This window comes from Eptesicus fuscus, chromosome 4 (genome assembly GCF_027574615.1).
Source record: "Eptesicus fuscus isolate TK198812 chromosome 4, DD_ASM_mEF_20220401, whole genome shotgun sequence".
NCBI classification, from domain to species: Eukaryota; Metazoa; Chordata; class Mammalia; order Chiroptera; family Vespertilionidae; genus Eptesicus; species Eptesicus fuscus.
This window is the reverse complement of record NC_072476.1, coordinates 10029683-10051499: the sequence shown is the minus strand read 5'-3', so window position 1 is coordinate 10051499 and position 21817 is coordinate 10029683. Positions and strand designations below refer to the sequence as shown.

Sequence of the window (21817 nt, the reverse complement as noted above, 5' to 3'; positions counted from 1 at the left end):
TAAAGTTACTCAAGATCTTGAGGAGATTTTCAAGGGATCTTACTGAGAATGCCAGAGGCATGGAAAAAGACCACTCAGAAATTAAGCACACACTAACTGAATTAAAAACAATATACAGGGATTCAACAGCAGAGTAGAGGATTCTAAGAATCAAATCAACCATTTGGAATATGAGGAAGCAAAAAACATCCCATTGGAAGAGCAAAAAGAAAAAAAGAATCCAAAAATATGAAGAAAGTGTAAGGAGCCTCTGGAACAACTTTGAGGGTACCAACATTTGCATTATGGGGGTGCCAGAAGGGGGGAAAGCAAGATATTAAAAACCTATTTGAAGAAATAATGACAGAAAACTTCCCCTACCTGGTGAAAGAAATAGACATACAAGTCCAGGAAGCACAAGAGAGTCCCCAAACAAGAGGAACCCAAACGGGCCCACACCAAGACACATCATAATTAAAATACCAAGGGTTAAAGACAAAGAGAGAATCGTAAAAGCAGCAAGAGAAAAGCAGTTAGTTGCCCATATGACTATCAGCTGATTTCTCAATAGAATCTTTGCGGGTCAGAAGGGAGTACCAAAAAGTATTCAAAGTGATGAATAATAAGGACCTAGAACCAAGATGACTCTACCCAGTAAAGCTCTCACTTAGAATTGAGGGTCTGATAAAGAGCTTCACAAACAAGAAAAAGCTAAAAGAGTTCATCACCACCAAACCAGTATTATATGAAATATTAAAGGGTATTATTAAAGAAGGAGGAGGAGGAGGAGACAAAAAAATGAACAATAAAATGGCAACAAATATATATCTATCACTACTTGAATCAACAAGAAATCTAATGAACAAAATAAACTGGTGAACAAAACAAAATCAGAGTCATGGAGACATGACAGACAAATCACAGAGGGAAGGAGGGAGGGGGGCTAGAAAGAGATTAACCAAAGATCTTACCTATGGACACAGACAGTAAGGTGAAGGCCTGGGGCAGGGTAGGAACCGGGTAGAGGGAGGTAATGAGGGAAAAAAATGAAAACATCTGTAATACTCTCAACAATAAAGATTTTTTTAAGCTAAAAACGATAAATAAATCTTATTACCTATCCTTCTCTACGTAAACACTTTTGGTAAATTTTTATTTTTCAATTACAGTTGACATACAATATTATATTAGTTTCAGGTTATATATAACATAGTGATTAGACTTTATATAACTTATGAAGTGATCACTCCAATCATTCTAGCACCCATCGGACAATTATTATAATATTATTGACTGTATTCCCTATGCTATATTTTATGTCACCATGACTATTTTGTAACTACCAACTTTTACTTCTTAATCCCTTCTTTTACATGTATCCCTTCTTAATCCCCCTCCCATCTGGCAATCATCAAAATGTTCTCTGTATCTGAGTTTGTTCCTGTTGTTTGTATGTTTATTTTGTTTTATAGATTCCACATATAAGTGAAATCATATAGCATTTGCCTTACTCTTCCTGACTTATTTCACTCAGCACAATAGCCTTTAGTTCTATGCATGTTATTGCAGATGGCAAGATTTCAATTATTTTTTATGGCTGAGTAATATTCCATTGTATGTATGTACCACTTCTTTATCCATATTTTTTTAAATCCTTACCCGAGGACATGTTCATTGATATTTATTTATTTATTTATTTGTTTATTTATTTGTTTATTTATTTATTTATTTATTTTAAATATATTTTATTGATTTTCCACAGAGAGGAAGGGATAGGGATAGAGAGCTAGAAACATCGATGAGAGAGAAACATCGACCGGCTGCCTCCTGCACACCCCCCACCGGGGATGTGCCCGCAACCAATGTACATGCCCTTGACCAGAATCGAACCTGGGACCTTTCAGTCCGCAGACCAACGCTCTATCCACTGAGCCAAACCGGTTTTGGCTGTTCAATGATTTTTAGAGAGAGGGGAAAGGAGAGAGAAAAAATCTACACTAATAAAAGAGAAACATGCAAATTACCGTCACTCCGCTATGCTACCAGCCAATCAGAGTGAGTATGCAAATTAACCTGAAAACATGGCGGCAACCCCGCCTCCCGCTGCTCCGGGCCTGTGGGGGTCGGAGAAGTCGGGCGCCAGTGCCTGAGGCTGGCTGCAGCCCTGGATACGAAGAAGCCGCCTGCCCCATGACCCCAGGCCGCAGCCAGCCGGAGAAGTCCCCCACACTGCATCCCAGAGAAAACGGAGAAGTCGTCCGCCTGCGGTCCAGGTGCCAGCACCTGCGGCTGGCTATAGCCTGGTAGACGGGAGAAGCCGCCCACCCCACAGTCCCGGGCACCAGAACCTGCGGCTGGCTGTGGCCCGGGAGAAGGAGAAGCCGCCCACCCCGCGGTCCAGGGCGCCAGCACTTGCAACTGCAGCCCAGGTGAAGCCACCTGCCCATCATCCCCTGCGGCTGCAGCCGGCCTGGGCGCCTATGGCTGACCAGAGGGAGAGAAGCCCGGATCCCAGGTGCCTGTGGTCGGCTGGAGGAGGGAATCCTGGGTCCCAGATGTGGGGCCGAGGCAGAGGTGGTTAGGGGCAATCAAGCCAGCAGGGGAGCAGTTAGGGACAATCAGGCAGGCAGGCGAGCGGTTAGGAGCCAAAGGTTCAGGATTGTGAGAGGGATGTCCGACTGCCGGTTATCCCCTGAGGGGTCCCAGATTGGAGAGGGTGCAGGCCGGGCTGAGGGACACCCTTTCCCCCCCCTCCTCTGCACGAATTCCATGCACCGGGCCACTAGTAATAATATATGTGAGAGAAAAACATCAATTGGTTTGCTTCCCACACACACCCCAACCTGGCCAGAGATCAAATCCGAAACCTAGGTATGTGCCCTCACTGGAATCGAACCTGCAACCTTTCAGTGTGCAGGACGATGCTCCAAACCAACTGAGCCACACCGGTCAAGGCTATCCATTTATCTATTGATGGACACTTAGTTTGTTAATGAACATATGAGTGCATATGTATTTTTTAATTAGCGTTTTAGGTTTCTTTAGGTAAATACCTAGAAGGTTTTTAAAAATAAATACCCAGGTAAGTTCTTTGGGATTGATGGGTCTTTCTTTGTCTATTATAGCTTTTGTTTTAAAGTTTATTTTGTCTGGTATAAGTTTTGCTACCCCAGCTTTTTGCGCTTTTTTTTTTTTTCATGAAATATCTTTTTCCATCCTTTCACTTTGTGTGTGTCTTTTGATCTGAAGTGAGTTACTAAAACTCTTAATACCTTCTAACCACTCTGGTACTAAGGACCAATATTCCCAGTGTAGCCCTGTGAGGTCTGGCCCATCATCTCCTCCAGCCTCACTGTTCCTCGTCCTTCTCAAGTGCCCTATTTTCTCCCATTCAGGCCTCTCCATGGGCTGCACCTCCATCTGGAATGCTCCTAACTCTCACACCCTTTGCCTTACTAATTCTACTCAGCTTCAGAATGTCAGCTCAAAAGTTACCTCAAAAAAGAAAAAGGAAGTCCTGGCCAGTGTGGTTCAGTGTTTGGAGTGTCAGCCTGCATACGAAAGTGTCATGGGTTCTATTCCGGTCAAGAGCACCTACCTGGGTTTCAGGTTCCATCCCCGACCCGGTTCAGGCACATGCAGGAGGCAACCTATTGATGTGTCTTTCTCACATCGATGTTTCTCTCTGTCTCTCTCTCTCTTTCTCTCTCCATTACCCTCCCCGCTCCCTTTCATTCTCTCTAAAAATCAATGGAAAAAATGTCCTTGTGTGAGAATTAACAAAAAATGAATGAAGGAAGGAAGGAAGGAATGGTTATTTCCCTGAGGGAAACTTTTCTAAGGAGGCCAGATTCCCTGTTACACAACCCAAGTAATCTCTGCTTTTCCTTCAGAGCACTCCTATCAGCTTGTACTTAATAATACAACCTTTGGTTTTTCTATACAACATTATGTTTTTATTTGTTTAGTTTTCTACAGACTAGCAAGAGTTTTTTCTAGCCTGTCTGCAGGAGTCTCATTGTTCAGCACACACTCTTGGGACTTCCATTGTTGTGTACTAGCTCCTCTTGTCACACAGGGGGCTCCACCCGCCCCCGCCCCCCATGGTCCTCTGGGCCCAGTGTCCTGCTTTGGGTGCATCCCTGGTTGTCTTTTCTGATTTAGCCTTCTTGCCTAGGTTCCATGTCAGACACTCAACCCGGATTTTTTTTTCCTTTTTTTTTTTTTTTCAGGTATGACACCGATATCCGTTCTGCTTCCTGTGCTTCGCTGGATTGTCTGGCAGCCCCTCTGTGTTTAATATCTTGAGGAGGGACAGGAAATGGTTAATCTCACTTCTCATATCCTACCTTAATAAACATCATCACGCACATTTTCTGAGTGAACAAATGAGAAGTGGCTGAGCTAGAAACAAAACCAAGGTCTGTCTGATTCCAAAGCCCCAAGGACACCCTTTTGTTTCCTTTAATGTTACATATAACATCCATTTTATAGATGGAAGTACAGCCCTTACATAACTTAATACAAAAGAACATGACATTCAGCAACACTTGGCCGGAATACAATCACCTACAACACCTATCCCTCAAAGGATTCATTATGCACAGCAGCTCATCAGACATTCAGTTCCCCAGGACTTCAAGCACCCACAAAGCACTGCCCAGGGCCAGGCTCCTGCAAACTGGACAGGGGAAGGAGACGCCTGAAGTTACTCAGTTTACAGCTTCAGGGATTGTATTTTAGAGCCAGTAACAGGAAGCTCTTGCTGAAATAGATGAGGTATTTCCAGAAGCTCAGCCAAAGACTTCTGCCTCCTCCCTTTATTACCTACTCTGATGCCACAGAAAAGCTCTGAAATGCTGGCTAAATAGCTTCGAAATATCTACAACTTCAAAGCACAAGACAGTGTCCTCAATGTTCCCAGCACAAAAATTAGGTCCTGCTAGAAGTTAGGTACATGAAAAGTAACCAGTATGGTTGGAGATATAGTGACATTACTCCTATTAGAGAAGAACTGGACAAAATAAATGCCTAGCAACCATAGTACATTAACATAATGAAATATTCAGAGTTACAAAAAACTAAGTTGAAAACTTTCACACACAAAATGCAAGAAGAGAAAGGCTAAACCAAATAATTTGTTGATACAGATTTCCTGCAGATTACATTTGGGTGAGAATAGAAAGGGGCAGCAGCATCTGAGTCCCAGCCCTGCCACCCCCAGTTTTGAGACACTAACAAGTCTTGCTGTACGGTATCACACAACTATGGTAGGGGCAGTGAGGAAAGTGCACAGGCAGATTCCTAAGCTAGTCTGACAGATACACGTATGGGGTGTTGAGGAAGGAGAGGAGCTTAAAACAGTTAAATGGGGTGAACAGATGAGTTTCTCTCCACTCCCACCTGAAAGCCCACTGGAAAAATGCAGCCCCAATGTTCTGGAAGATGCACAGAGATGGACAAGTGGAACTCGGAGCAAAGAGCACATAAATGTAAGGTCCAGAGAGGGGATGTCAGATAATCCAGCAAAGCACAGGATGTAGAACGGGTATCGGTGTCGTATCTGGGGGGAAAAAAAAAATCCGGGTTGAGTGTCTGACATGGAACCTAGACAAGAAGGCTAAATCAGAAAAGACAACCAGGGATGCACCCAAAGCAGGACACTGGGCCGAGAGGACCATGGGGGGTGGGGGCCGAGGGGGAGCCCCTCGTGACAAAAGGAGCTAGTACACAACAACGGAAGTCCAAGAGAGTGTGCTGAACAATGAGACTCCTGCAGACAGGCTAGAAGAACTATTGCTAATCTGTAGAAAACTAAACAAGTAAAAACATAATGTTGTATGGAAAAAACAAAGATTGCATTAGAAAGGAAAGGTAATCATAGCACACCTAACAGGTATGAAAGATACCTACAATCAAAATAGATAAATACAGAATGTCTATTTAGGCAAGATTAGAACTAACTGTATTGAAAGAATGGAGGAGACAGAGGGAAATACGTGGGTGTACCCTCTACAAAAGAAACTCAATAGAAACTACCTAAAACTGGGGGGCAAGGAGGAACACTAGAAGGAAACAGCCAGGAGTCTGGAAGTGGGAAGTAAGGAGAGTGTAACTATTTTTTGTTATATAAAGTGTAGCTCACTATTTGATTTTTTAAATTATACACATGATAAAAATTAAAATTAAACCAAAATACAAAATTAAAATAAATACCAAAAAGAGTGCAACAAGCTGAGGTCAGAGGGTAGCTGAGACATGTCAGAAAGAACAGGCCAAGGTGTGCCGCTTTCCCAGTTTGGGTCCTGGCTTTTCATCTGTACCTTTCTACCATGACAGAAAGCAGTGAGGGCAGAGGGAAGCTCTGAGGCATTCTGCGGAGCCAGCAGAGTGGGTCCTAAGTAAACATTTATGAAATTAATGTGTCAGAATAAATACAACAGTGAGGGAAAGAGCAGTGTTAAATAAAATATGACAGGGGATGGGGGAAGGATCTTTAAAGAGATGCAAACATTTTCAAAATTCTCTAGAAAACTGGCTCTCTGAGCGACACACCAGGACCAACAACAGCAGCATCACCAGAAACTAAGTAGAAACACGTTTCTTAGCAGGCCTCACCCAAACCAGACAAATCAGACACTCTGGGGAGGGCCCAGAAGTCAGTTTTAAGGAGATCTCCAAGTGATTCTGATGACAGCAAGTGTGTGAGATCAGGTGACAACTTGGTCCCTTCAGTGGTGTAAAATAGTCTTTCTCAGTCTAGAGATCCTGAGGGAGACTGGTGTCCCGGGGAGTGGGGTATCCAAGTTCATAACAAATTTCAATACATGCTAAGACATTCTTTCCTTTCTTTCATCTCACTCGCCCACAAATGTACAGTGGAGTTTTCCAGAGGTTACATGACACATTGCTTGCAGAGGCAGATATAACAATCCAGCTCTCATCCAGCCTGTGTGACTCAGTGATTGAGCATCGACCCATGAACCAAAATGTCACTGGTTCAATTCCCAGTCAGGGCACATGCCTGGTTGTGGGCTTGATCCCCAGCAAGAGGTGTGTAGGAGACAGGCAATTGATGTGATATTTCTATTTCTCTATGCCTCTCCCTTCCACTCTCTCTAAAATATCAATAAAATACCTATTTTTAAAAAAAAAACAACATAAAAAAAAGAACCCAGCTCTCTTCAATTAAACGAGACATTTAAGAGACTTGAAAAAATGTAAAACAATGCCACTCTTCACTATTTTAGAAAATAGTTATTTTGCATAAAAATGTCATTAATGTTAACATGTAATGATTTATTTTTAGTGTTTTTAATTTACAGTTTTCTTTTCTTGTCTATTGAGGCATTTTATTTGCATGTATGTATTACATCTCTAGAAAAAGAATCCCAGGATTTTCCTCCTGTATTTTCATCTACCTTCTTCATGGTCCATGATGCCCTCAGAGGTTGTCAGTACAATGAAACCAAACTGATGGGGCAGAAGCAGATGGTTCTGCTATTTTTCTATACATATATGTATGTTTTTTAATTGACTTCAGAGAGGGAGAGAGAGAGAAAGAAACACCAATGATGAGAGAGAATCACTGACTGGTTGCCTCCTGCATGTCCCCTACTGGGGATTGAGCCCACAACCTGGGCACGTGCCCTTGACCAGAATCGAACCAGGACCCTTCAGTCCGCAGGCCGATGCTCTATCCACTGAGCCAAACCGGTTAAGGCCATTTTTCTATATTTTTGAGTTGCATATCAAATCTGAGGCTGATTATTCCACACTTGCCTAACCTGCCTATGAGGTTCACAATTTTCCCAGCTCTGTGGTCATCAATAATTTCAAATTTGCCAATGTAACCATGCTTCATCATTACAGTGAGAAACCAGATATGACTTTGGAGCATGGCCTAATAAGAACCTAGTGTTTGCTTCTTTTTGGCTTTGTTGACACTCTTGAGAGCATCAGCCAGGACATCCATGAGCACCATATGCAAGCACGGAAACATGGCGAAAAGAGCGGTTTTGTTTTCTTTTAATCCAGGATCCAATCAAAGGCCAGGAATTAGCTGTTATAATTCTTTGGTCTTCTTCAATCTAGAAGTATGCCAACCCTTTTTATGACAGTGACATTTTGAAGATTTCAGGCTGCTGATGTGTAGAATGCCTACAATCTGGGTTTACCTGATATTTTTCTGGTTATGTGACTCAGTTTAAACATGTTTGGCATCCCATCCAGAGACACATAATCTGTTATTGGGGAGTCTGAATTTGATCACCTGGTCAAGATAGAGTCTACCAGGTTTGTCCAATATAGAGATATCTTTTTCCCTTTGAAATCAATCATCTGTAGAATGATACTTTAGACTGTGTGAGTATCCTGTTCGCCACCCCAATCCCTCACAAATGTTTACACAATGTTTCTTGCCAACCATTGATGGTTGTTGCCTGACTCAATTATTACCTTGGTGGTTGCAAAATACTGATTCTCTAAATCTTTCACTCTTCTACTTTAACTGGCATTTGTCTATAAGGAGCCCAATACACCCTTTGGAATATCACTGGGACTGATTTTTACTATGTGCTGTGAACTTTAAAATTCAATGTATCCTTTATCATAACATCATTATTCTTTTTTTGGTGCTCAAAATGTCCCAGATTTACCCAGTGGGAACCCATTTGAGCTGCTCTTGTTTCAACATGTCTCCATCAATTTTTGAACACTTCCTTGCTTTCTGGTACAAAATAATTCAGGTTCACGTTGAATTTTGTCCGCCCAAAATCTGGACTATTTCTCCAAGGATCTTTGTTTCTTTTAGTGGGAAATGATATTTGGCAACCAAGATCTGGGGGCAAGGTGTACTCATTGTTATTAGGATGTCATTGCCCCCACACCCTCTCAGAAGACAGAGCTAGGAATTTTTTTTGAACATGTATTCATACTGATACCTCTAATTTAAACCCCAAGATGACAAGGTTCTTCCCCACCTTTTTCATACCATATTTTTATCTCCTTTCTCCCAGAGAACTGTGGTTCCCAACACTAACCAGTATATTTACTCAATGGCACTATCCCAAAATATAACCAAAGTAATTTCAAAATTACTACTGCTGATCTATCAACAACAAACCTACTTTGTAGTTCTTTTTTTTCTTTTGAACATATTCCACTAAAGGTATACAGAGCACTGTATTCACGTGACTTGAATTATATGCCTTGAATTATATTTGAACTAAATTTTAGGGTTCTTTTTCTATTATTATTGCTTTAATTGTATTTTTTGAGTATTTAGGATATTTGCATGGTTCAAAGTCAAAATTATATAAAAAGGCATACTCAGCCTGGCCGGATGGCTCAGTTACCAAAAGGTTGTGGGTTCAATTCCCGGTCAGGGCGCATACCTAGGTTGTGGGTCTGATCCCCGGTTGGGACACATTCAGGGGGTGGTCGATGTTTCTCTCACATCAATATGCATTGATAACTTTGTTTCTCTCTCTCTCTTCCTCTCTCTCTAAAAAATCAATATGAAGATTTTTTTTTAAAGGCATACTCAGGTAAGTTTCACTCTCATCCATATCCATTATACCTCTGTCCACACCTGCCTGAATAAGTTATTTAAAATTAGTTTCTAGTCTATCCTTCCTGTGTCTCTTTTTGTAGGAGCAAATATATACATATTCTTATTTCCCCTTCTTTCTTTCTTTTTTAATATATTTACATTGATTCAGAGAGGAAGGCAGAGGGAGAGAGAGATAGAAACATCAATGATGAGAATCAATTATAGGCTACTTCTTGCACATCCCCTACTGGGGACCGAGCCTGCAACCAGGGCATGTGCCCTTGACTGGAACTGAACCCAGGACCCTTCAGTCCGTAGGCCGATGCTCTATCCACTGAGCCAAACCAGCTAGGGCTCCCTTCTTTCTTATTTCACATTCTTTCTTTTTCTTTTCTTTCTTTTTTTTTTTTTTGTTACAGTCAGATCCTGCTGGCCCAGGCCTGCCCTGGAGCATGTGAGTATGGAAACCTCAGATAGGTTGAAGATTATGACTACATGACCAGGAGGTTAAGGGCAAGGAGATAGAGGCCTAGTCTGGGGACTGGTAAGGTGTGGTTTCTTATTCTACCTGTGAATTCCTCTTCCTCTGAGCTGAAGTCCATCATTTAGGGTTCTGGGCCTCAGATCCCTCATCTGTTTTATTTTTTTAAATTATAGTAAGTTAACCATTTTAAAGTATACAGTTCGGTAGCATTAAGTACATTCACATTGTCATACAACCATCACCCTTACCCATCTCTGGGACTTTTTCAGACTGAAACTCCACCCATTAAACTCTAACTTTCCATTCCCCTCTCCTGAGAACCACCATTCTACTTCCCATCTCTATAATTTGACTATTCTAGGAGCCTCCTATAAGAGGAACCATACAATACCTATTCTTTCTTACCACATGTTATGTTATTAATTTGTCCTTCACACACACACACACACACACACACACACACACACACACTCACTATATCTTAGAAATCACTCCCTACCAGTTCATAGGAATCTTGCTCTTTTATTTTTGCAGCTGCACAGTCCTCTGTTGTGTGGATGTACTACACTAATCCTGATGGCCTTTGGGTTGTTTCCATATTTTATATCACAGATGATACTGCCATGAATAACTGTGTGCACCTGTGGTTTGTGTTTATAAATAAAGCTACATCCTAGAAGTGGGCCTGCTAGGTCAAAGGATAAATGCATATACAGATATTACTAAATTCCCCTCAATGAAGATTGTACCATTTTGTACTCTCACCAGCAACATGAGCGTGTGCCTATTTCCCAAGAGCCTCACCAACTGAATGTGTTCATGCTTTGCCAAAGTAAGTGAGAAATGCTATCTCAGTGATTTTAGTTTGTGTTTCTCTTATCATGAGTGTAACTGAGCATCTTTGTTACCAAGCAAGGGCTCACTGCCTGATGCACATAGAAGCCAATAAATACTATGGCACCAGCTTTTAAGAAAAGAAAAGGCTTTATTTGTGAGTTGACTGGTAAGGAGATAGGAGACAAGGTTCAAATCTATCTTCTTCAATCCAAGATTCGGGATGGGATTTTAAGGGGTTTCAGCACCAGATCTTCCTGGACAATGGACCCTTCACTTCCGAAGGGATTCAAGTTCTGGCCAGATTCTAGTCCTTTGGTTCTGTGGGGAGGAGCAGTTAAGGGTTCACAGTGCTACTCATAAATGGTGTATCCAAGGCTTAAACTTTGGTTCTGGGTCTTGTTGGAAACAGGATAGGACCAGTGTGAGCTGGTTCTGCAGTTACATTTTTGTTTTGTTGTTGTTTTTGTATGTCTAAGGGCTATTTGTGTGTCTTTTTCTGTGGAATGTCTTTATATCTTTTTCCATTCTCCTATCAGATTTAGGTCTCTTTTCCCTTTGACTTTTAAGAGTTTTTATATCAGCCTTTCATCTGTGACTCATGTTTTTAAAAATCTTACCTAAGAACACACTGGTCAGGCTTGCTATGCCCTCCTGAATCTTCTAGGTGAAGCTCTGAGGTGCCTTCACTGATATAAGCAGGAAGACCAGGGATCAGACTGTACACATAACCCATAAACGTTAACAGTGCTCTGAAGCAGAACCAGGAACCTAGCCACCCTCTGCTTAGATCTCTCCCACAGTTCACAGCTTTCTAGCCATCCCTCATCTGTATTTCAACTTAGAAAAATGTTCTCACTGGCTGAAGTTTTTACAGGACACTTTAATAGGCTTTCAAAGGAAATTCTAATTTTTCTAATTGATGTGGATTTTTACCTATTTTTATTGAGGCTCAAGCAATCTATTAGTAAAGATTAAATTACTATTTAACTTTTTAAAATATAATTAATCAGTTCACTGGCAGGTACCTTAATCTAACAACAACAACAACAAAAAAGCCATGGGAATGTCCGTGGATTGCTAGAGACAGTAAAATGTTCTGTTTAGTGTCCAATGATTTACAGCAATGAAGGTCTTTATAATCCTGAACAATTCCTCTTGTCAAAACAGATAAACACCCAGCCAACAGTCTTAGCCAACAGGTACCACTTCATTCATAACCTGAGTTTTAGGCTTTAAATTGATTAAACTTGCTTAAAGAAAAATCAGAATAAATTATGTTAAAATGAAAAACAATTAATCATAAAACCCTCTGATAACAACACTGATAACCTCCCAATACCATGGAGCCCTAGCTCAAAACAGGGATAAAAACCAGCAAGCTCATTTTTGACTACAGCAAGTCTACTTACATGTGAACACAGAAGGCTCTAACACTTTAGTAAAAGTTTTATAAAAGTATCCAACAAAAGTAAAAGTACAATAGATCATTTAACAAACTTAAATCCTTCTGAAGACATGGGTCTTTAGAAAAATAACTAGCATTTCAAGAAAATAGCTAGAAGTCTTAGAAATAGAGCAAGTTTTTGACATACAGATGATGTGTGCAAAAAGAACTTAAAATAATGCACAGTGATAGTGTTTCCTCTATTGACAGCTAATAATGCTAACATGTTACTTGGCCCTTCAGTTTGTCTCCTATTTTGGAACATCCATCCATGACATCATGCCCACAATGTCCCTGTAAAAAAGGACATAGCACCCATTCAAGGCCTGCAGCTGTTGGCCCAAGGCTCAGCTTGCCCAGCGGGAGGCTTATAGACAGGAAACTAAGACACCTGTTTCAGCAGCATAGACAAGACCTTGGCTCAATATTAGACAAGACCTTGGCTGTTTGCCATAACCAGTTTGGCTCAGTGGATGGAGCACCGGCTTGCGGTCTGAAAGGTCCCAGGTTCGATTCCGGTCAAGGGCATGTATCTTGGTTGCAGGCACATACCCAGTAGGGAGTGTGCAGGAGGCAGCTGATGGATGTTTCTCTCTCATCGATGTTTCTAACTCACTATTCCTCTCCCTTCCTCTCTGTAAAAAAATCAATAAAATATATTTTTAAAAAATATATTAGCTCTGGTTTTAAACATCAAGAACACAGTTGTAACTAGAGTAATAACAACTTGCCTAAAACAAGCATGTAATATTTGGACAGCAAAATAAAATTGTACCTACTGAAAAAATGTATTTTCTTTACTAACCATGATACAGAATCCCTTTATCCTAATCCACTAGTCTCAGGAACTTTTTAAAATTACAGGGCAAGTGTAACACTTTCCACCAGGAATTACTTGGAGTTACTTATTAGATATTGACGAAAACACAATGGCCAACTGGAAGCCAACCTTCAAGAATTACAGGCACCCTAGCTGGTTTGGCTCAGTGGATGGAGCATCGGCCTGTGGACTGAAGGGTCCCGGGTTCGATTCCAGTCAAGGGCAACATGCCTGGGTTGTAGGCTTGATCCCCAGTGGAGGGGCATATGGGAGGCAGCCAATCGGTGGTTCTCTCTTATCACTGGTGTTTCTGTCTCTCCCTCTCTCTCTCCTTTCCTCTCTGAAATCAATAAAAATATTTTCTTAAAAAAAGAATTACCGTATAGGCATTTTCACCCAGCCAGTGTGGCTCAGTGGTTGAGTGTCGACCCATGAACCAAGAGGTCATGGTTCGATACTTGATCAGGGCATATGCCTGGGTTTCAGGCTCGATCCCCAGTGAGGGATTTGCAGGAGGCAACTGATCAATGATTATCTCTCATTGTTGATGTTTCTAATCTCTCTCTCCCTTCCTCTCTGAAATCAATAAAAATATATAAAAAACTAAATAATAAAAAATAATGGAAAACTTCTTTTAAAAAATGTATGATGTAAGGCATGGTGAATCTTTAAAAATAAAAGTTTACATTACATTGGAGACTTAGCAATTATCACTTTTAAGGGCCACATAAGTCTTCAGTGGATGCCTAATTCTTTGTCTGATACTTCAATTATAACTAATGTTTAAACTCTATTTCCAGAATTCAAACAAAATAACTGTTTGGAAGGGAAGAAACCCATGTGCTTACTTCCCTTTAGAATCTTGTTCGTGTAGTCTACATGGAATTAAATTCTTCCTATATGTTAGATCCTACACTGTAATAATCCCTAACAAATCTGAATCTTCCTGGGACAAGTAAACCCTAGACTTCCCTTAAAGTATACACCTAATACCAGACATCTTCAATTTAAAAAAAAAAAAATTGTTCAAAAAGCAGGTTCAAAGTAACAGATATTGAAATTAAACCATTTTTGTACAATGAAGCATTTATTATATTTTAATTTATTACATACTAAATACTTAAGTAGCTATCTTTCTAGATGGGATTATAGTGATTCTTATTTTTCTGATATTGCTTACTGGTATTTACTTTCATCTTTTAATTTATTTTTAAATATGAAACACTTTACAAATTTGAGTGTCATCCTTGCACATGGGCCATGCTAATCTTCTGTTTCCTTCCAATTTTAGTACATGTGCTGCCGATGTGAACATTACTTTGATCTTTTTAAGCAATGACCATCTATTAAAATGACTTAGCTTCTACCCAATGATCTCAATTGTGTATTTTTATACAGTCGTGTGTGTGTGTGTGTGTGTGTGTGTGTGTGTTGACAAAAAAGTTCAGAAGAGCCCCACCGGTGTGATTCAGTGGTTGAGGGTTGACCCCTGCACCAAGAGGTCACTGATTCAATTCCTGATCAGGGCATCTGCTTGGGTTGTGGGCTCAATCCCAAGCAAGGGGTGTGCAGAAGACAGCCAATCCATGTTGATTTTTCTCATCAATGTTTCTCTCTCTCCCTCCCTCTCTAAAATCAATGAAAACATTTTTTTTTTAAAGTCCAGAAGGAAATGCACTAAAATACTAATGGTATTTTTCTCAGGATAATGCGATTGTTAGTCATTTTTTGTTTTATATTTTACTAGTGGCCCCGTGCACAGATTCATGCACACTGAAAGGAAAATAATTAGAATATTTTAATATTGCTATTTGCCCTTTCTCCCTCAGTGCCTGGTCGCTGTCTGTGGAGCGATTGGGGCCCTGCTCGCACCTGCCTTGCCCTGGCTCACCTGCTCCACCATCCCGCCATGGTCCCGCTGTTGGGGTCCATCAGTGCCAGCAGTGCCTCCACTGCCACCTACTGCCGCCTACTGCCAGCGCCACCACCTACTGCCAGCGCCACCGACGCCCGCCATGTTCTGCACCACCCCCTGGTGGTCAGCGCACATCACAGCAAGGGGTCGAACTCTCCAGTAGGACAACTGCCAGAGGGGACAATTTGCATAGTAGGCTTTTAGTATATAGGATATCACTGTTTCTAGTCTATCCTTCCAAGTGTTTTTTTTTTTTTTTAATAATAAACATGCACCCTGGCTGAGTAGCTCAGTTGGTTAGAGCATAGTCCCAATACACTAAGGTTGCAGGTTTGATGTCCAGTCAGGACACATACAAGAATCAACCAATGAATGCATAAATAAGCGGGAAAACAAATCAATGTTTCTCTCTCTAAAAAAAAAAAAAAAAATCAATAAAAAAAATTAAAATAATAAGCATGTTATTTTTATAATATGAAAATGACATTTTTTAATACACTAACAAAATCGCCTGTGATCAAGCATATAAAGAAACATTTTCTGGCCCCGGCCAGCATGGCTCAGTGGTTGTGCTTCGACCTATGAAACAGGAGGTCATGGTTTGATTCTGGGTCAGGGCATATGCCTAGGTTGTGGTCTTGATCCTCAGTAGGGGGTGTGCAGGAGGCAGCAGATCAATGATTCTCAATGTTTCTCTCATCATTGATGTTTCTATCTCTCTCTCCTCTCCCTTCCTCTCTGAAATCAATAAAAAATATATATATTTTAAAAACCATTATCTGTCTTTTACCAATTCATCTGACATATAGACCAAAAGGTACACATACAAACACACACAAAAAACAGAAGCTCCCACATGCACCTGCTCTCACATACTAGGTTCATTCTCTCACACACACCAGCTCCCACATGACCTGCTCACACAAGCACTCATTCTCTCTCACGCACAGTCACACTCACACACACTTGAATTCAAGGCTATAGTAGAAACTGGAAAGGACACGGAAGCAACTAAAAGGTGCAGCCAAAATAAACAAAAGGTGCAGCCAAATGTCCCTAGGGACTTCCAACTCCTACCAGCAGAGGTACAGGAATGAAAAGCAGGGAGACCTGAGGATCAACACTTCCCTCAGCAGCCTACTTATGCAAGCACTGTACTGAAGAGGACAGACAATGCCTACAAGGTTACTGAAGGGCATTCATTCTGTGCTCTGATATGTAGGGTTCTCTGGAAAGGATCAATGACTATCAAAATGTAAATGTTTAAGTTAGGGTAATAATACAATGTGAAGATAATATCTACAATTAATTCTTTTGAAAAATAAAGCCAATCCTTTCCACAATACTCTTAGAATTTATTCTATAATTTCTGCTTTACAATGAGTTAGTGATGACTATAAAAGTATCAGTCCTCTCAGTATGAAGGAATTGTGTTGATGAGAAGTGGTCAAGCCTGATTAAAAAAAAAAACTATTCCAGCCCTAGCCGGTTTGGCTCAGTGGATAGAGCATCGGCCTGCGGACTGAAGGGTCCCGGGTTCGATTCCAGTCAAGGGCACATGCCCGGATTGTGGGCTTGATCTCCAGTATGGGGTATGCAGGAGGCAGCTGATCAATGATTCTCTCTCATCATTGATGTTTCTCTCTCTCTCTCTCCCTCTCCCTTCCTCTCTGAAACCAATAAAAATATATATTTTTAAAAACCTATTCCAAGTTCACAACTAGTGCCTGGGTGCATCTGAGTCCTGTTTCACCGAGAAAGCTCTACTGTAGACCTCTTTCTCCTTTCCTCTGCTGATTCTGCCAACACTGTTATATTACACCACACCTGATCTATCACCAGATGATGTAATGAGATCCAAACACATTGCTGAAGAGGGACACAAAAGCCATCTGTATTATAAATGGGAGCTGCTTATATTAAAACTTCAGCTATAGCACTTAAATAATTTAAAATGTTTTCTTCATAAACAGATTACTTAAAAGATACTGAACATGCTACCTTTGAAAATTTTGAAATAATCAAGATAATCTATTTGTTATCATGGAGGACAGTAATGTGACCAGTCTAAGAGTTTCATGCACTCAATATTTTGAAATCTCAAGGTGGAAAGTACAAAAATTTATGGTTTTATTGCTGTTATCCAATTTATCTAAACAGTTTCTAGGGTTTTCAAAAAAATCATGAATGTTTTAAAATGAATTCTTATCTTTTAGAGATATATACTGAAATATTTATGGATGAAATAATGTCACATATGTGCATCAAAAATAATAATCCAGGGGTGCCCAGCCAGTTTAGCGTTGGCCTATGAACCAGGAGGTCACAATTCCATTCCCGGTCAGGGCACATGCCCAGGTTGCAGGCTGGATCCTCAGTGGGGTGGGGGGAGGGAGGGCATGTAGGAGGCAGTCGATCGATAATTCTCTCTCATCACTGATGTTTCTATCTCTCTCCCTCTCCCCCCTCTCTCTGAAATCAATAAAAACATATTAAAATATTTTTAAATAATAATTCAGGGGTGGGGAGTTCACAGATGAACCAAGACTGCTGAAACAGCAATGGCTAGGGAGCAGGGAGATGGGGGTAGGGAGGAGGAGGTCACTAGACTAGCCTTCTTCTCTCTCTACTTATGTGTATGTTCAAGACTTTTCATTTAGAAGTTTAAAAATATTCATCATGAGGTAGAATTCTTCACTTTTCTCTAAACTACTTCACTATCAGAGAATATTTCTTCTCTTTGCTCCTCTATAATGTATTCTGATAATGGACTTGGGAAAAGCAAGCCTAAATCATAATAAAGGACAGCAAAGCTTACACACACACAAAAGTCAACCTTTCATTACGCTGTGAGTTATCTGCTCCTCCACCATCCCAGGGAGCTCACTCAAGTCCAGGTGCTTAGATCAAGTCTAACACTGCTTCTTCCTGAGCAGTCTGGGAGAGCAGACAGAAGGGGCAATGCCACAGGCCTCCTTACACTTGTCTATCCCCACTAAACCCAAGCCCTACCACCAAATTTAAAATTCCACCAGGACCTATCAGAGCAAAGAATTTTGACTCATTTCTACTTTGTGATTACAAGAACGTTCAGCCCCAAATAACAACCCAAAGTTTTTCCCACTGTGATCAAGAAGGACAGTCACAACACAACAAAAGGTGTTTCTCAAATGAAAAGGATTTTATGGAAGTCAGTAAGATGAAACTTCATGGGAATATTTTGAGATAGCAAATCTAAGAAGTTGAGAGCCATCTGAAGATTATAGGTCAAAAGACCTCGTTCTAGTCCTTGCTCTAGCACTGACAATCTCGTTTGTGGGGTGTTGGGAGTTACTTAAACTTTCTGGGCTTCTGTTTCTTACCTGCAAAGTGAAATGAAGCCTATTATTACTTCAGAAAAAGGTGGTGATGATCTAGTGAAAATATAAATGAGCCTGATATAAGCTGTAAAGTACTTTATCCAAGTCAGGTTATGGTGAAAAGGAAAAAAAAAAAAAAAAAGAAAAGAAAGAACAAATGTGGTATTTTTTTAACATCTTTGGTGTAATGAGAAAGGGTGTGCTTGGAGAGAAGACCCATCACACTAGCAAAACACAACCAAGGATGCCCAAGGTGCTTTCTGACCCAGGGGCAAGAAGGAAAAGTATCAAAAGAACTTGGACCAGCAATCACAATCCCTGCTAACCATACAGGAAATTATACCATATATCCCTCTGCCCATTAGACTAGGACATAGGAGACCCATCTGAGCAATGTCTTCCAACTAAGAGCTAAACAAAAGCAGTATACTTATGCCCATAGAAGCATGCACATCTTCCTGGGCTCAAGGGACAAATGGGGGGCGGGGAGGAGAGCATGGACCCTTATCAAGGTTCCTTTTTTCAAATTTCTTCCTTTTTAAAATTTTATTTATTTATTGACTTTTAAAGAAAGAGACGAAGGGAGGGAGGGAAGGAGAGAGGGAAGGAGAGAAACATCAACCTGCAGTTCCACTTATTCATGGATTCATTGGTTGTGCCCTGACCAAATCAAACCTCACAACCTTGGCGCATGGGGACCACGCTCCAACCAACTGAGCTACCAGGCCAGGGCCATAAAGGTTCTTAAAGTTATGTCTGACGCCCTAAATATTAGGATGTCAATTTCACCTCTTTTCTTAAAGATCTCTTGGCTTCAACATGCATATGCACTTGAACACCCACTTAACAAATGTCTGCATGTGTTGAGAAGCCAATAAAATACAAAAACTAGAAGATCAGCATTTTAGGGATTTCTTACTACTAAGTGAAATATTCAAAAGTGCACACCAGTTACCGATTTGCTGTCTACCGAGCTATTACCAGAACACACACAGCCACGCTGTTGTCACCTGGAACTTCCACGAGTGCTGAGAGAGAGGGGAAGGACTGCTCTCCCGGAGCAGCTGCAGCCCTGGGAGACTGGTGCCTGTGCCACACTGCACTGTGCATTCCCACTGCTGCCTGTCTAGGCATCTCACGTCTCCTACAAAAGCGGAGGTGGCCCTGATGGAGTGCTGCTCAAGTTTGTGTTCACCAGCCCTGGAGGGATCGTTCAGTTGGTTAGAGCATCCTCCCAATACACCAAAGTTATGCGTTCCATCCCAGGTCTAGGCACATACAAGCATCAACCAATGAGTGCATAAATAAGTGGAAAGACATTAAGTTCATGTTTTCCTCTCTCTCCCTTCTTCTCTAAAACCAATACATTAAAAAAAAAAAAAAAAAAGTGTGCACTGTCTCCCAAACAATAAAAGATGAGTATTTGTAGAACATAATGCCAAAACGGTGTCTATTTGCATGATCTTAAGTAGCCAAGCCTGGCCTTTGAGATCTGAAGGAACGAATTACTTCAGCCAAGCCAGACCTGGGCCCTCAGTGGGAGGAACCGCCAGGCCCTTCTTCATTCAGGGGGCACTTCTATCAGGCAGCTGGGCCTGTCCTCAAGCCAGGACCTAACTCCCCTGGGTTTAGGAAAGATCCAGCTCCTGTGGCACGGTAGGGGGGGGTGGGGGGGGAGGAGTTAAGGTAGAAGGGGGGGGGGGCGTAGTGAAAGAATCTGACTCCCTAGAATAGAACCTCTTTTAAAGGAGGAAAAGAAGCTTTAATAAAATTCAATCAAAAGTAAGGGCAGAAGTGAATAGAAAGAACGTGCGGGACCATTGGTCCTAACCGTGCATTTCCCGACCACAGAGGACCGTGTCGGCCCGGAGGAGGCGCCCAGGGCCAGTCTCCCATGCTGCGGGCCCAGGCGCGCTCGCCGAGTTACCTGCTCAGCCCCGTAGACCGTGGCAAACTGGACGAAGTCCTCCATGCGGACGAAGCCGTCCCCATCCCCGTCCAGGGCATCGAACACGGTCCGGAGGCGGGGGCCGTCCTCCGCACACCCCGCAGGCTCGCTCGCTGGTGAGCGGGTCTGGCTCAAGTCCGAGGGCAGGTGCGTGTCCACGGGACCCACCTCCAGCGTCAACTCACCCACCGTGGGCGAGGGTAAAGAAGGGAAGAAGTCGACCTCGCCCCTCCTGTGGTGGCTGTCGCTAAAATCCTGCGCGCGGAGAGACGCGCTCTCCGGACAACTTTGGGAGCCATAATCCTCTGACTCTTCAGTCCAGAAAAAAAGCGGGCCGAGTTCGGTCAGCTGCCGATCGGGGTCGGGATCGGGGTCGGGGTCGGGGTCGGGGTCGGAGTCGGGGTCGGGGCCGGCGGCCTGACTCGGCAGCAGGTAGGAGGCCCCCAGAGACCCATCGGCGCTCAAGTCGGCAGGGTCCCGCGGGCCCAGCCCAGGGCGCGGGGCGGGGTCGGCGGGCGTAGGGGCGGCCCCCGGCCAGTCGGGTCCGCCGGGCTCCGGGTCGGGGCCCGGGCCGCCCGTTGGGGAGGCCGACCGGCCCGGCTCCATCTTCATGGACGCGACCCGGGCCGCGGCGCGGGCCCGCGAGACCAGTAGTGAGGCGGGCGGCGCGGGCGGCAGACAAAGGCGCTCAGGGCGCGGCGGCGGGCGCGGGCATCCCCGCGGCGGCGCGGGCGTGCGCGCGCGGGGCTCCCGGGCTGCTCCGGCTGGCGCTCGGGCCCTGCTCCGCCCTCGCCCATCTTGGCGCCGCGCTTCAGCTGCCCTCGGCCCCGCGGCGCGGCGGATGACGGCCCATGGCGGCAGGCGCTGGGAGGGCGCGGAGGAGGACCGGGGGCGCTGTGAGGCCGAGGGGCCGAGGAGGCCGACAGAGAGGACGCTGAGGAGGACGCCGAGGAGGGTGAGGAGGAAGGATGAGACGCCCGAGGTACCCAAGCGAACGCAGCCGCCCTTGCCCCGCCCTCTGTCCGGCCTTACGTAAGCACGCCCGGCGCTGTCCGGCCCCGCCCCTCACCGACTGGCTATAAGAGGCGGGCGGTGGGGCGGCGGGATAGCGGAGCGGTGTGCGCTAGTCACCACCTGGTGGGTGGGTAGTTACGCTCCCGTTCTTTGCCGGGCCCCAGCCTGAATCCCGGCCCTCGGACTCCGGAAGAGGCTGTCTTCGGAGGCTGCAAACGCACACATGATGTCACCGCCTGGGAGTGCGGGGACGGCCGACCCACGCACGGTGCGGATGAATAAACTGCGCCGAGAAGAGAGCGAAAAAACAAAAGTGCACCTGTCGCACAGGGGTTGAGTCCTCCGGGAGCGTAAAGCGCTCTCACAAATGGATAAGCAAAGAACACGATCCTAAGGGGAGGCGGTAATGCGCGTCGCTCTGATCGCAGCCCCCGTATGGTACCGCCTACCGGCGCACCTGCGCT

At 43.3% G+C, this 21817-nt stretch overlaps 1 protein-coding gene, 1 non-coding gene and 1 pseudogene across 2 annotated transcripts in view; all 3 read right to left on the bottom strand.

Moving 5' to 3' along the window:
- Positions 1-21341, bottom strand: part of RAB11FIP3 (RAB11 family interacting protein 3) — a 98455-nt gene extending 77114 nt beyond the window's left edge. Inside the window, exon 1 of the mRNA XM_054714565.1 lies at positions 20319-21341. Coding sequence (XP_054570540.1) covers positions 20319-20951 — 633 coding nt within the window. The 5' untranslated portion in view covers positions 20952-21341. The remainder of the gene's footprint in view (positions 1-20318) is intronic.
- On the bottom strand, positions 7357-7963 carry LOC103300768 (40S ribosomal protein S15a-like; annotated as a pseudogene).
- On the bottom strand, positions 14328-14430 carry LOC114228418 (U6 spliceosomal RNA). The gene has a single exon (XR_003614565.1). It is a non-coding gene; the product is annotated as a U6 spliceosomal RNA (small nuclear RNA).
- Positions 21342-21817: the final 476 nt, after the last annotated feature.